The 15,111-nt window shown below is 38.7% G+C and overlaps 1 protein-coding gene across 1 annotated transcript in view; it reads right to left on the bottom strand.

Annotated features, from left to right (window-relative positions):
- JAG2 (jagged canonical Notch ligand 2) overlaps nt 1-15,111 on the bottom strand; it is a 70,509-nt gene that overhangs the window by 30,134 nt on the left and 25,264 nt on the right. The window contains exons 3-5 of the mRNA XM_027894475.1: nt 13,898-13,952; nt 6,555-6,809; nt 5,535-5,595 (exon numbers count right to left, since the gene is read on the bottom strand). Of these exons, the coding sequence (XP_027750276.1) occupies nt 5,535-5,595; nt 6,555-6,809; nt 13,898-13,952 (371 nt within the window). The remainder of the gene's footprint in view (nt 1-5,534; nt 5,596-6,554; nt 6,810-13,897; nt 13,953-15,111) is intronic.

Below are 15,111 nucleotides of genomic sequence, written 5' to 3'. Positions count from 1 at the left end.
GGATTCCTTTTAGGTTAAACTAAGGTAACACATCACAGTGTAATCCAGGAGCACACCTAATGTGTTCCATCTGCAAGCAGGCACTCAGTCCACAAGAACAGACTAGAGCTAGCCTAAAATTTAAAAACCTGAAGTGTTTTGAGTATAGGTAGTGGGTTCTCAAGGTCACTTTGATCTACTGTTCTAGTTCAGTTGCACTACCTACACTATTACAGACACAAGTTCAAGTACTACCTGCTTTACTTCCTGTACACCTGCTCACACTCTCCTGGAAACAGCATCCACCTTTAGGATACATTCCATGCCTTCCTTGCCCACTAAACATCCAAGCAAGTGAACGCAGAGTGTGCCTCAGTTCACTGACCAATACAGAAACAAAACGTGGGACTCTGTGTAACTTATTGTGTCTACTTGTGAAACAGTTGCCAACATTCCCAAAGGGCTTACCACTAGAACATAAAAAAGCAACAATAAAAGTGTACTGGCTACTACAACAGGGAAGAACACTAAATACGATGAAAGGCATAGTAATTGCAATAATTTTACAAGATCTCTGAAACCCAAAGCTGTGATACAATATCTTACACCAGAGAGGTGACAGGAGACAATGTACTGGTACCAAGTGCATTCCTGCAGGGCCAAAACAACAGCCTTAAGCTCCTTAAGGGAGCAGGAACTGAAGGGATCAGATGCCAAAGCAGCTAGCACACTGCTCAAACAAGACTGTTTCTAGTTTACTGCTCAGAGCAGTTTATGAGATTTCTCATAATTCCATTCTGGAAAAACTGTGGAAGCTCCCCACCTCTCAATTCCCCCCCCTGCACTTTTAGAAGCAGGAATAGCATTTCCTTTTTTTCAGCTCTTTGTGAACTTTTGTTAGTTCTCCACAGTCTTTCAATAACAACTGGTTTCAAGAGGCCTCACTGGATCACCTTGAATATAAGGATGAGTTTACAAGACTCCGGGGGCCCTTTTTCACTGTGGTTGGTTTGAGAGGTTTTTTTGAAAGTTTAGGCAGAGTTCCCCAGTGCTGATGTTAACCATGTTATCTACCCAACTGCCATAAAAATGTAAATGAGATATCAATGGTATTGGTAGGCTTTCTACTGGAAAAAGATAGGAAGACTATGCAAGTCTAAGATTTAACAAAGAATCTCTAGAACACTATTACACCACCAATATTCCAGTTCATCTTGCAACTCAAGCTTTTGATCTGTGCAGAGAAAGTACTCAGTGCTTGCTCTGCATGAATAGTCAAGCAAGTTCTGGCCCCTAAAGTCCTCCCATCACTAGGGAGATGCCCAGAGCCCTTGCAGGCTCTGCTGGACACAAGAAATCAGCTTTGTGAGCAGGGCAGAAGTGGAATATGGGGACTACAGAAGGCAGGGCACTGGACAGAAATTTTGAGAAATCTGTTTCAATGGGACAAAAAAAGGATATGATTAAACAAAAAAAAACCAACTCAACTCCATAACACTAATATTTTGTCACATATAGTTCAAAATTAACTCTAGAATAAGTCAGTTGAAAGCACATAAACCTCAATGTACAAGTTTTTGTTACAAATACACTTGCTTTGTTCACCTTGCACAAAATTCAGATAAGAGCTCTCTTAACGATCCCATTTCTAATTCATTTCAGTTAGTCTACACATTCTTAAGAAATTCTGTATCGGAGTTGTGCGAAGTAAGACTGGCATTGCCCAGGTCCTACCATAGCTCCAGAAACTGAACACAACCTGAGCAGCGTCAAGGATTTGACTCCTTTTGTTTTGCTTTGGATGAGAAAGTTAAACATTCAAAGGCAACAGGAGAAGCAAAAAGACTTCTGAAAATACCATCATCCTGGCAGGAATATGACAATGTAGGCCAGATATGAGGCATATCTGGACCTCAACCAAAGCCATACCACTCTGGATAACAAGGAAGTGAAAAATTAAGCTGTTAAGCCTAGTGACAGTTTATGAGTGGTACCAAACATAGTCAGGTCAGCAGTTTTAATCGAGGAAGGAGACTGTCACTTGTGGTTTCTCTATATTCAACTTTGCTAATTGCAAAAGGTGGTTGAACCTAAGCCAGATATGAGCCATTAGATGAAACTTCATTCTCCTCTAGACAGCTTAATGGAATTTAACAAAGTACTCTGAGTGATGTAAAAACATACAAAAAGCACCAACATCATGGCTCAGTGATGTTGCTTCTTTGATAATCCTTCCTACTACTTTGGCCTGGTGAAATCAATAAACAAGACCATCTGGTCTGCCACTGCAGACCAATGTTTATTGACTTTCTTTATCCACTTTGGATAAAGATAGGTTTGTTTTCTTTTTAAGTTAAGAAGCTGGAAATTTCCCATTCTTGCAATACTCAGCTAAGTTGCTTTTGCTTTCCTCAAGGATGTTTTTTTTCCTCATTATTCAGGAAATTTTTGTTTTTTCTGAATTGCATCCACATTGACAAAAAGCTATTGCCTAGACCCAGCCATATCATAAAATCATCTCCTACATCAGGGCATCCTCTTTTTTTTCCCCCTTTTTGATGAAAACTCAAAGAAAAGAAATGGAAAAATATCTCAACACTAACTTTCTCAAAACAGTGGGTACATGAACTTACCCAACAGATGATGAACAGTTAGAACTAATGGCATACCCTTTATTAACAGTCCAAGGTAATTTAGTTATTTCTAAGATCTGATTTCATTATAACTTTTAATCCAAGGACAGCTCTATGTTACATTAGAACTTAAAGAATGGAGGGTAAATCCTTCCTATGAGAGCTAGGTTGAAGCCTTAGAGACACAATGCTTAATTTACCTGCGTGCCCAAGCAAGTTAAAGAAGGAAGCTGTTTTCCAACTTTTCTACTTAAAAACATCACTGCAAATTTTGGCAATCAAGTAGCTATTGGCAGCAGTAGATTTCCATGCATCTCACACCCATATTTTTCTCACATTTTCATTTTCTTTCTGAATTAAAAAAGGACATTGTTTTCACCTGTTAAATGACTGTGGCAACTCTCCAAAAAGCAGGATGAAGGAATCTAGATTAAAATTCAATAGCACCAAACATAGCAGTTTCTTTTAAATAACAGCTTCCTTTGTACTGCTGAAGATAAAGGTCATATCTGTAAACCTTGTTTATTTTTAGTTCAGCATCATTTTTCTACAGAAAGTATTACCCATTTCTGTTAAAAGCAACATTTCTAATATAGTCTAATAACTGTTACAGAACAAAAGTTAAAGACAGCTGTGTGAACACGCTCAGGCTACCAAATCACTATTCAAGAGGTAGCTGAGAACTTTCTGCAGTTTTGCAGAGTGGCTGCTGTTCTAAAACTTTTTGATCACAGATCTATCACTTCAGCAGACAGGCATTAAAAAACAAGGCATATAATCCACTATTCCTTCTCTCAGTGCTTTCTGATGATAGAATCCACCCAACAAAATAGCGAGATACCTGGACAGAGGCCTTAAATAGATTCAGTGCTATTTTTGTGAGTTTAGTTTAGCAAGGGAACACCTGGAGTTCGCTACCAGATGCTTCTTCACATTAGGAACAGGCTGCAAGGAAAGGCTTTCTTGTATAAAACTACATATTGACAGGCACCTTAAAAAAAAGAAACATAGCCACTCAGCCCCCCATCTTCAAAGGTTTTATATTCCCTTCTTTAAAGCTTCCTCCTCCTCTCCAACTTCTGTCTTCAGATTCATTTCTCTGTGATACCGGCTGTAAGTTAAACGAAACTGCGCCAATCCCTCTCCCTCCCCTATGCCCCATAAAAAGAAAAACAAAAAAAAGGTACTGCTTTCTGTTTGCTCAAACCTGTTTCTTTTACACCTTTAGCCAAAAGACTTCTTGCATTCAAAAAGCAAATATTCACAGGCTCCTGGATGTTCCTTTGAAACCTACAGGACTCCAGAAACCCTTACATGAATCAAAATTCATTAAAGTAGGTTCTCAAGGGGAAAAATCTGTTCCTGGAAGGCTCAGGGGAAGGAGTGCTTCTTCCTCAGGCAGAAGTGACACTGGTCCAGCTCTCAACCACAATCTCTACTTCTAACCTAAAAAAATCACCAACAGCAGTAGGGGCACACAATACTTGAAATCACAAGGAAAATATTTAGTGATATGGAAAGATTAAAGAGCCATTGTTTAAATATCTGCCTTGAAAAAAAATCTTTTAAGGGACATTTTATAGTTCTTGAGAAGTAAAACAACACACATATCCTGAAGTGCTGCAAATTTCAAATTTACAGTTTTCAGTCAGATCTGAGAGTTATTGTCATGGTTTTGACCAAAAATTCAGCCACTTGAACCCATGACAGTTACAACACACCAAACCTTCAACAAGTCAGCTGCATCTACTGATGGAAGTTTCAGGGCAGTAAGAAACCACTCTGTGGTGCAGTGATTTAAGGCTTACTTTGTTATCTGCCATACCCCAACTGACAGAAGCTTCAGGCTCTGCAGCAGGATGGGACTTGTCCACATGTCACCTACCATCAGCTCACAAAGTGGCACCTCAACCCCAGCTTAGCTCTAAGCCCAGCTAAACTAAATTCTCTGCATCCTACTTCTGCCACTTCTGTGACGGATGCAGTAATTAGAAGTAGAAGGATGAAGCAAAATTGCCTTAAACTGTCACAAGCTTGCCACAAGTGGTATTTGTCAGCTCTCAGGGGATTCTGTCAGCCAGTTCAGTTTCACATCATTGCAATCAAGCAGGTTCAACACAGCTTACTAAGGAACCACTGCATAAGTCTACTCTCACAGTGATGCACTCCACTCTGACCACAAATAAACTCAAGAACTTACACAGAATACCAAACTTGCAAGTAGACCTGTCCCATTTCTTCAACAGTCAGTGTAAAAATAACACCCATTTCCCCTTGACCTACTATGTTGAATGCCTGAACCCTTACAGGAAAACAATCAACTCCCCCTGCTATCACAGTCTACTTAAGTTGCATCATGAAGTTAAAGGGAACATTTTAGACTCCGGCCTCATATTCAAGGACCAAAAAAGTTTACCTGGGGTAGAAAGTTTAGGTTGGGGTTGCTACTGTATCCCCATTACTAACAAAACCCTTTCTTTCTTGCAACAAAGTCCGGTGACCAAAATATATGTGGAGTGTTCTAGGACTGTGAGCATTCTCTGATTGTAACAGCCCAAAGAACAAGTTGCCCTTTTTATTTGAGAGGAACAAGTAGTACATAGAGAACAAGACTCCTAATCATAAGGATTTTGAAAATAATAAGCCAAAATATTTTTCTCCTTTGAAAAAGGCATAGTTCTGAATTACATGAAGCAAATCTGTTCAGTCCTATATGAGTGAAAAATACAACAGCATCACGAAACAGTATAAAAGTATATGCAATTCTTATGCTCGTGACATCTACTTCAGATCTATTACCATCCATGTTCCTACATAGAATTTTTCCATTTTAATGTAGACTTTTTTAAAAGTAGCAACACACAGAGAAAACACTAGAGATCAGTACTCCTAAACAGAAGATACTCAAGCATGCAGACTTACTTGCATTCCCCAGGTACACTGCAACCCCCATGGAGCAAATTACATCCTTGTTTACACACAGCTGTAAACACAAAAAGATTTAGGCATCAGTCTGGGCAGCCAGGTGTCCACTAGTGCAGCAGCAATCTGGAGTTGTTCAGCTATGGCTTCTGTCATTTAGTCTGCCTGTTGTTTGTGCAAAGCAGGCTCTCTTTTGCCATGTTCAAACAGTTGTTGCTCTTCCAGCTAGCAATTTCACAAAACACAGCCCCATTACCACCAAAAAGGTTTGCAGCAAGAGTTTCAGCACTGAAACATTTCTCAAATAAAGTTATTTTTAAAACCTGGTGTTATGCTGGAACCCCCAAACTTCAAATGATACACATGACCTTGAGTAATCCCTAAAATTGGCTCTCCCCATCATTAACAAGCTTTTTAATGAAAAGGAACAGAAAACAAAACCAAGAAGCCCTCAGCAGAAAGAAGAGTATATCAAATAATTTTAGTACTAATTACTGATAAAGGCAAAAGGCAAAGAGATTTGATGGAGTGGTACATTAAAAGAGATGACTACACTTGAATTTCTACTCACATTAAGAGCTATCGAAAAGCTTTCAGCTTTGCATACTATACAATTAAAATTTTTCATTTGCAAAACCAGTGTTATGAGGGCATTTCTCCAGGATTAAAGTCTACAGTATTACTGATGATATCACTTCAATAAAAATCTTACATTAAGGGATGTAATACATCATTTTGCTTTGAAGGAACACTACCATTGAATGAAGGCAATTAGTAAAAAGATGTTTCACTGTTTTGAATCCTACATTTTTCCTAAGTGTCCACAGAACACACCAGAAGCAACACTCTGCGCCACTTTTCACAGAGAATGTTTTCTTTCAGAGATTTGTATTTAAACACAAAAAGTCTATATGTGCTAAAATTAATACACTACAGGACTGACCCCACAGAAATACCTGCTGCAGTTTATTCTATATATACACACACTAGGGCTAACCTAAAACAAAGGAAGCATGCTACCTTGTTTACATTCTTCGCCCATCCAACCTTCCATGCAAGCTTTGTTTCCGTTTTGATCGCACGTGTAGTGACCAACAAAGTCATCTCGAGGGCCGCAAAACTTATTGCACAGGGCGCTGTAGTAATTTTCGTCACACTTCACCCTTATCTGTACTTCAAAATGGGCAACAGGACCATTGATTTGTAGTGTCTTCCATCGATCTTCTGGGTTGATCATGCCAGCATGTGCCACTCGTTCTATTAACAAGTCTTCACCTTTTTTTTTTTTTTTAAAAAGAAAAAAAAGGTAAATTCAAAAGGTGGTAAGTTCAACAGCACACAAGAACATATGGAATCCAATCAACAGTATTCAACTGGTTAAGATAAAACCTAGTGAAGAAAATGTTAAGATGATAAAGATCTACTGTGTAACTGAATTTTCCTTTGCCTTGCAAAGTTCATTACAGGAAGGCCAATTTAAAAAAGTGTCCCAAAGGAAATATTAAAAAACCCTGGAACATAATCCATAGGAAATAGCTTATTTTTCAAGGCAGCCAAACATACCACACCCACACGCTGACAACTAGCAGCTTTATCTTGATTTGAGGCTCTTTTTGCCTCCTCTTTGTTCTTATAAAATTGCAAAATCTGCATAATCTAGGAGCTGAGATATTAAAGTTCTCCAGTGTGAGTTTCATTTTAAATATAAACCAAAACACAATATATTCAATATGCTATGAAATTACTGAGCAATAGTAAATGCTCTGGTGGGCTTGCATTATTGTACATAAACTGGCTTGGTGCATTTTATCATTCTCTCTACAATAAAGGCAAAACATCTTTAAGAAGCATTTCAGAGAACACTGTGCAGCTAATATTTGACATTTTGAGAAGAAATAAAGAAGTGAACCCAGGACTGTCAAGGGCCATTATTAACTCTGTATCCAGCTTATCCTTATCCCCAGTGAAACTACTGATAACCATGATCCTTGCTGCAACACACTTTATAAGCATCCTGCCTTGTCCCCATGGAAAGCAGCAGCACTCCTACTGCCAGGTTCCATTAAATGAGACTAAATGTGCACAGAGTATCATCTATCACAGGGGACAAGAGGAGTCTAAGATATAAGGTTGTGGAAACTGCCAACACAAAAGTATTTTCATTTTTAAGAATATCCATTTTGTACTTTTATCCACGTAATTCTTGGTATAGAAGCTTCAATACTAGGAGAAGAGACAGAATTACAATCAGTACAATGAAATTATATAATGTCTTCAGTAAACACTGAGAATAAGCAAAGCACAGTAATGGGTAAGGGCAGACAGTGAGTAACCTCAGTGATAGGAGTTTTCTAATGGTTTCACTATTCAAAGCTGGTACCATTCTACTGCAAGAGTTTTTCTAGGTGACTGCAAGCTGCAACTGGAATGCCAAACACTATTTTAGGACAAGAAAAAGGTACAGAGAAGCTTCACTTGTACACATTAATTTCACACCCATTTATGAAATCACTATAATAATGCCAGCTAAGAGCTTGAACATTCATTTTCTTGAAATAAAATTTATTTAAAGTGTCTATTAAGAAAAATGAAAAACCAAAAAACTTGCACACAGCAAGAGGCTGAAAAGGTAGTAAGATAAACTCTAAAGTTCAAATTATTAATAATGTAAAACATACCAAGCTGGTAGCAAGCAATATTACGCTACCACTTTCAGCAAATATATTTTACCTACTTACTTTCTAGAACTCCTTAACCTAATCTGTTCAGAAAACCAAAGGAGTGACTGCTTCTCAACTAGAAAGTTATTGACAGCAGAGAAGTATCCTGTCTCCTCGTACCAAAGCAGCATTTTCCCCTCAGCATGTAAAAGGACTCAAATGACAATTTTTAGTCACTCCAACATTAAAGAAAAAGGAAAGCTACAGAAGTAGCCAGCTCTGCAAAACATTTTATTCTCTTGATATCTTTGTTCAAGCTTGCCTCTATAAAAATGTTTTCTCTTAAAATTAAAGAATATTGAACTTAAAAAAACCCAACCTTTTTAATTAAGCGTTGAAAGTACTCCAGTTATTAAGAACTCATAGTATCTCTCTGCTTTAATATTAAAAGTGGTATTGCCATGTATAGGCTATAAGTCATGCTTGCCTGGACTAGTCTGCATAAAACATTTCTTGGCTAGCTGAGACACACTGAAGTCTACCCCTGTTCTTTAACTCTCTCATTCCTATACACTAACTCCTCTGGCATCCAGCAGTACCTGGATGATAGAGGCAGCAGAGTGGACAAGAAACATGCAAGACTGAAAAGGCTGACTGCATTTTATTTTTGACTTAATAGAGTATTTATGGTACCAGTCACCACTAAAAGATTCATGATTAGATAAAATCATAGAATTGTTTAGGTTGGAAAAGACCCTTAAGGTCATTAGTTCAACCATTAACCCAGCACTGCCAAGGTCACCACTAAACCATGTCCACAAGAGTCACATTTACCCATCTTTTGAATCCCTCCAGGGATGGTGGCTCCACCACTTCCCTGGGCAGATTTCAACATCATTTTATATAATCTTATTCTTCTCCAATGACAATTGATCTGCAAAACTATAAAGGAAAACATGCTGAATCACTGGATGGTCAAGGAAATTCAAACAAATAGCGAATATGCACTACAGAGCTATTTTTCAGCTAAAAGCAACAGTGGCTCCTTAAAAACAGCTGCAGCAGCCACTGCTATAAAAGTGTTTCCTCAAAGTGCATCAGATGGACTGAAGAACACGTCCTGAGATGAAAGGAGTGGCTTAAATAATAAAAACCTTATCAGGCATCTTCAGGCTAATGGAGATTCATAAGACCCAGTTAAACAACTGGAACAAGCATTACAGCTACTGCAAATATACCTATGCAGAACAGACCTCTTGATATCAGGGGTTGAGAACAGGGGAAATAACCCAAGAGTGCCTTTTTTTTTTTTTTTTTTTGAGCACTCAAACTTTGTCTTCACAAGCTCCTCTGAAAAATAATGTATTCAGAGTCTTAAGAGTTTTTCCTCAAGCTTATATCAGTACAAGTAGGGCTTCACAGCCTAAATAAGCAAGCCAAATAATTTACCCTGAACCACAGAAGGCATCAGAAAAATCAGCTCCAAGTCATTTAGTTTCTAACACTAAATTGTCAAGTACCAGAGTACCAGAATTCTGCATTACTTCTAATTTAAAACTGATCCAAGCTACAAGGTGCATCTTACAAAGAGATCTGTAATCAGAGGGAGGAATGTGTTTGTCAGGGTTCCTCCTTCCTCCCCCACAATACCAAAGTGCTTCTGAAGATATTCCAGTCTCTCTCACCTAACTGTTTTGATGAGACAAGTTTGCTCCCTGCATCTGGCTTTGCCAAGAAAGTTCACCTTAGGGACTCAGAGCCATTACTTTTAGCTCTCAGTAAAGGCAATGGGCCGTATGACTGAATTTGTCTGGTTATTGGTCAAAAAAGTAGCATTCGTTACTTAAACTACAACCCCCCCCTCCCCAGCAATTAGGCTTCTTCTCCTTGATTAATAAGAAGCTTTTTATGAGCCTGTCTAGAAAAGCAGATAGTGGTACAGGTGTTTGCACAAAAGGAGATGATGGCTAAAAGGTAGTTCCTTAATTGATGTTCCCAGAGCATCTGAGTTTTGGAAGTCTTACCTAAAGAGTATGCAGTCAGGAGCCACAGTACACAAATAAAAACACTGCTCATCAACACTCTAACTTTTAGCAGAAGTCAGACATTCCCAACTGGCCACTCACAGGGCCGTGCAAAAGGTGATGCTGGTACCTGTCTGCAAGGGAACACACACACGGTACCACGGAGATTCACTTCCAAAGGAACAGAAGGTGCCCTTTCCAGTAAGCACATTCTCCTCAGCCATTTTCAAGCACACACTTCAAAATGCCTTAAGGACAGATTAGTCTCCTACAGATTTAATGGGAAAGAGGAAGGCAACCACTGCATCCCTGCAGCGGGCTTGTAGTCAAATGGAAAGTTATTTCACATGTGAGGATGCCAGGTTGCTTTGTAATGGCAGGGCTGGGTCAGATCTCTGCTACACAGCTCCAAGTTTGCCAAGTCAAATGACTTACCTGGAAAGCAGCAGGAGTTGCTGTGACAGATGACAGCAAGCAGGCCATTTACAGTGACTTTGTATCTAAGCCAGTTTCCTCTCCCCCTCTTCCCCCCCCTCCCAAAGCAAACAAGTGGTAACAACTACACTGCCACAAGCTAACCTCTGAGCCAACCCCGGGGCACAGAGGAGGAGGAAAACATAGGAGTAGGTCAGGAATCGGGGTCTGGAAGACCCTCTTAAGAGTTCATAGTTTAAGTACAGGGGAAGAATTTGCCCTGGCAAACTTGTTCTTGAGGTGGTACTTCACAGATCTGCTTCTGAGCCCCCCTGCCTTGCTTTCGATGAGTGCAAGGAAGAACACGGGATACCACAGCACAGGGGGGAAGGGAAGAATAACAAGCGTTCTAGAACCTCTAAGTTGTTCACTGGAAACCCTACTTTCTAGGTTTTAGGGTTTCTTTTGTTTGCTTATTGTTTGGTTTGGTTGTTTGTTTTTGTTGTTGTTTCATTTTTATTTTGTTGGAGGGATTGTTTTGTTCTGGTATTGGGTTTTGGGGCTGTTTTGTTTTGTATGTTACCCACTTGAGAGTCCAAGCTGAAACACAGAATCTACATTTAATTTTCAGCCTTACTCATCCTCATTAAAGGAAAGCAAAACCTGACTCTGGAACTAATTAATCAGCTTATAAACAGACTCTGGCAATTACTTTGATTAATCTTTCTTACAGTAGCAACAGAAGATACATGTAACCTGATCCACAGATCAGCACAGTGTTCAGGACTGATAGGGAGCTAAGCTTTCCACAGATACTCACTTCGCCCCTCCAGGATGCAGATACAGTTTGTCTTTTTTTCTGGAGAAGTTTCCATATTCCCTTTCCTATTCTCTTACACGTGAATTTTTACCAATCTGCCCCTGTGTGGCAGTTCAGAAGTCCTTCTAAAAATACAAGAGAAGCATCTTTGCCTGTTGACAGATTTACAAGGCAAAGCCTACTGGAGAACTCACTGCAAAGATCAAACAAATTCCCCCCAAAAAAAAAAAAAAAAGGCAAAACAAAACCAAACCAAACAAAAGAACCCTTCATCATTAAGGAATTCTTCATAGGAATCTTATATACAAGTGCAAATTACAGCATGGCAAAGCAACAGATCTCTGTCATGGAATTGGTAAACAGATTACAGAAACATTTAACGAAGACAAGCACTTAGCTAGTGTTCTGCAAAATTACAGGCCAAGAAAGCCTTCCCAAATTGACATGACAAGCCTTCTAGTTTCAGATGCAGTACGACTTAGCAGTACCTCTTTGGCAGCCTAAATTAAAGGGAAGTTCACTTTCCATTAGCAGTTTCTCATGAGAGCTAAACCGTAATCTGACACTTAAATAGACTCCTGCAGTTCACAGAAACTCAAATTAAGGAGATGGCACACTGGGCCTCCAGAAGGCACTCTATATCCTGTTGGCCTGAAGTTCACAAAAAAAAAAAAAAAAAAATTGTGACATGAATGCAAGTAAAGAGATTTGTTAGAGCATGTTAAACTAAAAAGCACAACAAAGACTTAACACAAGCCTGAAGTGATTGCCCTCTTACCAAATGTATTTAAAAGAAATACTGGGGGTTAAAGTTACAGGTCTGTAAGAGGATTCTGCATATCCTAAGATATATGCAAAAGTTATGAGACCATTTTTTTTTCAAGAAGCTTTCTATTAAACATATGCAGCACTTAAAATACATACAGATGACTTGGAGGGTAGGCTCCCCATGTTCACCCTCTCCTACACCATCTCATGAGTTGATATGCCACCTAGACCTAGGGAATTTCACTCTAATATTTGCTGTATTAGCTGCCCCTAGGTAAATTACTCCCAAGCTGGAAAGTATTTAAAGGAATTATCTTCCTGTAGTACTTTTTGAGCAAAGCATTCGAGAGGATTCCTCCAATCTGTTGCTTTGTAGGATATCTAAACTTATTCATGATTCAAGCTTACTCTGCTCAGCATACAGGAGCTCATTTTGAATACCACATCCAGTTTTGGGAAGTGCCATTCAAGAAGGATGTGGACAAACTCAACTGAAGGGTTGCAGCACCACAAATATCAGAGATTTAAAGAGAACATAGCTAATAAAAAAGTTTGAAGAAGCTGTTAAACACAACAAAAGTTTAATTCTAACAGAAGAAGGGTTCAGGAGCAAATTACAAAGTCATCATTGCTGTGCCTACCAGTGGAGATAGAAAAATCTGTTAGGAAAATTCACTAACATACAAGTGGGACTGATACCCATCTTCAAGAAAAAGGACCTTGAAACTCTAACATAGCCTTAATATTAATTCAGCTTTGCCAAGTTTTTATGCTTGATGCATTTTGGTAAGAATGGTCAGTGAAGCAGGGAATGATGGAATTGATAATTAGAAACAGATGATGATTTGGGACATAATCCCTTTGCTACCTTAATGTTCAAATATTTATCTTCCTCTACATTAATCCCAACCAAAATGAAATAGTCCACCAATAACCACAGTGCAAGTCTGAGGTTCACTTAACACTTGTAGCCAGAAGCACTGATTATTTTAAGACAGATTTGTAAACCATTATTAAAGAGTAGGTTCAAGCTGGAGTCCTACTTTAGCAACAATATAGAGATCAGCTATAATCACCTTTATGATTTTCAAGATTTTATACAATAATCTTGCTTTTCTCAAATTAATAGCTCTGCTCATAGTGAACCTTAACGTTTACAGACTGAAAATACAAGGTACTTGAGGAGAAACAGAGAAGCAATCATACCACAATTTAGAACGCTCAAAAACAGAAAGCCTGGTTTCTTTATGGGAAGCAAGAATGCTTAGTTGTTTATCTGATCATGAGAAGTACTGCACAGCATGGTTAAAGGCAAACTGAGGAGAATTTAAAAGTGCAACTCTACAGCACAGATTATTTTCCTTTTCTTAAAAAAAAAAAAAAAGAAAAACAACTACAACTATTTTCTACCATTTTTTAAAGCTAATTATCAGAGTTGTGTTACAACCTTCACTTACTATTGTCCACTATTTTTCCTACATAGCAATAATTTTTCATGGTTCCTAACCCAATAGTCACTGTTTGGATATGTACAAGCCCTTTCCTTAGCCAGCAGGTTTGCACTCAGGCTGATTGGGTGGGATGGCTAATTGCAGCAGCAATACCATTTATCCCCCCCAATTTGCATACAAACAGCACAGAGTTAGTACAAACTCCAAGTTTTACACAGATACTCACCAGCTTTTGTATCGTTATCCCAATCCCATGCTTCCAATATTAATGTGAACGATCTCTGAAAAGAAACAAGACACCAATTAGACAATAATAAAAAGCTATTGGTTACAAACCAGACAAACTGTGATTTCAAATAAGCAGATATTCTTGCTACAATAAAGTCAAATGAAAGCAGTTAAAAATTTCACTTCTCTGTTGTCATGTGAAAGCCCTCGAAGGCATCTTCTCAAAAGCATGAAATATAACAGCATTAAAAATTGTGGGGCAAACCATGCTAACAGCAAAACAAATACATTCCCCCCCACACACAGAGGACTGAATTATTGCTACTATTATTCTCCTCCCACAGCATCTAATTCTCAGCTTTCCCTAGCCACAGAAATCCTTTTCAGAAGCAGCCCTAAAAGGTTTAAATGAAACGAGGTTCTCAACCTTGGGAAACAGCAAGGATATTAAAGACTTAAAGTCTTTTGTTTAAGCCTCTCCCCAGAAAGGAATAAAATGAGCTAAGTCTACACCAGATCTGTTTTACAGAAAACATATTAAAGAAGAAACACAGAATTCACCCTGCATCTATCAAAAATTTAGACTTCTTTCTCATGGAAGAGATAGTGTGAAAAACAGACCTGCAAAAGACACAGCAGAAGCATAATTATTACAGCAAGCACACCTGGTTCTGCATTTTCCCCGGAGGAAAAAGAAAAACCATGATTTCAGACAGTCTTAAAGTTATTTGGAAAAAACATGAAGGCTTTACTTCACACTAAAGCAAGGCTTCAGGCATTTTTCTTGTGTTTATGACCAAATACGTAGGACACATGTTGATACTCAAATACTAAGCTCATTTCGAAAAAAGTTACCTTACGCAGAGAGGTAATGTTTATCTCTTTTGAGTTTAACAAGAATAGCTGTCAAACCCTTCAAGCTTTGACAGTCTCCAAGGGTTCCAAGTAACACTGAGATCCTCACATACATTCAAAACCAAGGAAGAAAACTCCTTCTGTTCTTGGTGGGTTTATTGCACCACTGTCCTAAAACCCTGCTGTACATGTCTTTGTGCTCAGAGGCAAGCCACACCAAATCCCAGGGCTCATTAAGTGCAGCAGAGCCAAGCCCTGATGTGTGCAGAATTCACAGGCTAATGATCTATGAATTCACACGGATATGGGGACATTCATCCAAGAAATTTCCAGCACTCTTAGGAAGAGGATTATGTA

The sequence above is a fragment of the Empidonax traillii genome, unplaced genomic scaffold, assembly GCF_003031625.1.
Source record: "Empidonax traillii isolate 1590-97213 ecotype Southwest subspecies unplaced genomic scaffold, ASM303162v1 scaffold428:size834259, whole genome shotgun sequence".
Lineage (NCBI taxonomy): Eukaryota > Metazoa > Chordata > Aves > Passeriformes > Tyrannidae > Empidonax > Empidonax traillii.
Note: the sequence above shows the minus strand (reverse complement) of the source record. Positions and strands in the feature narration are given on the sequence as shown.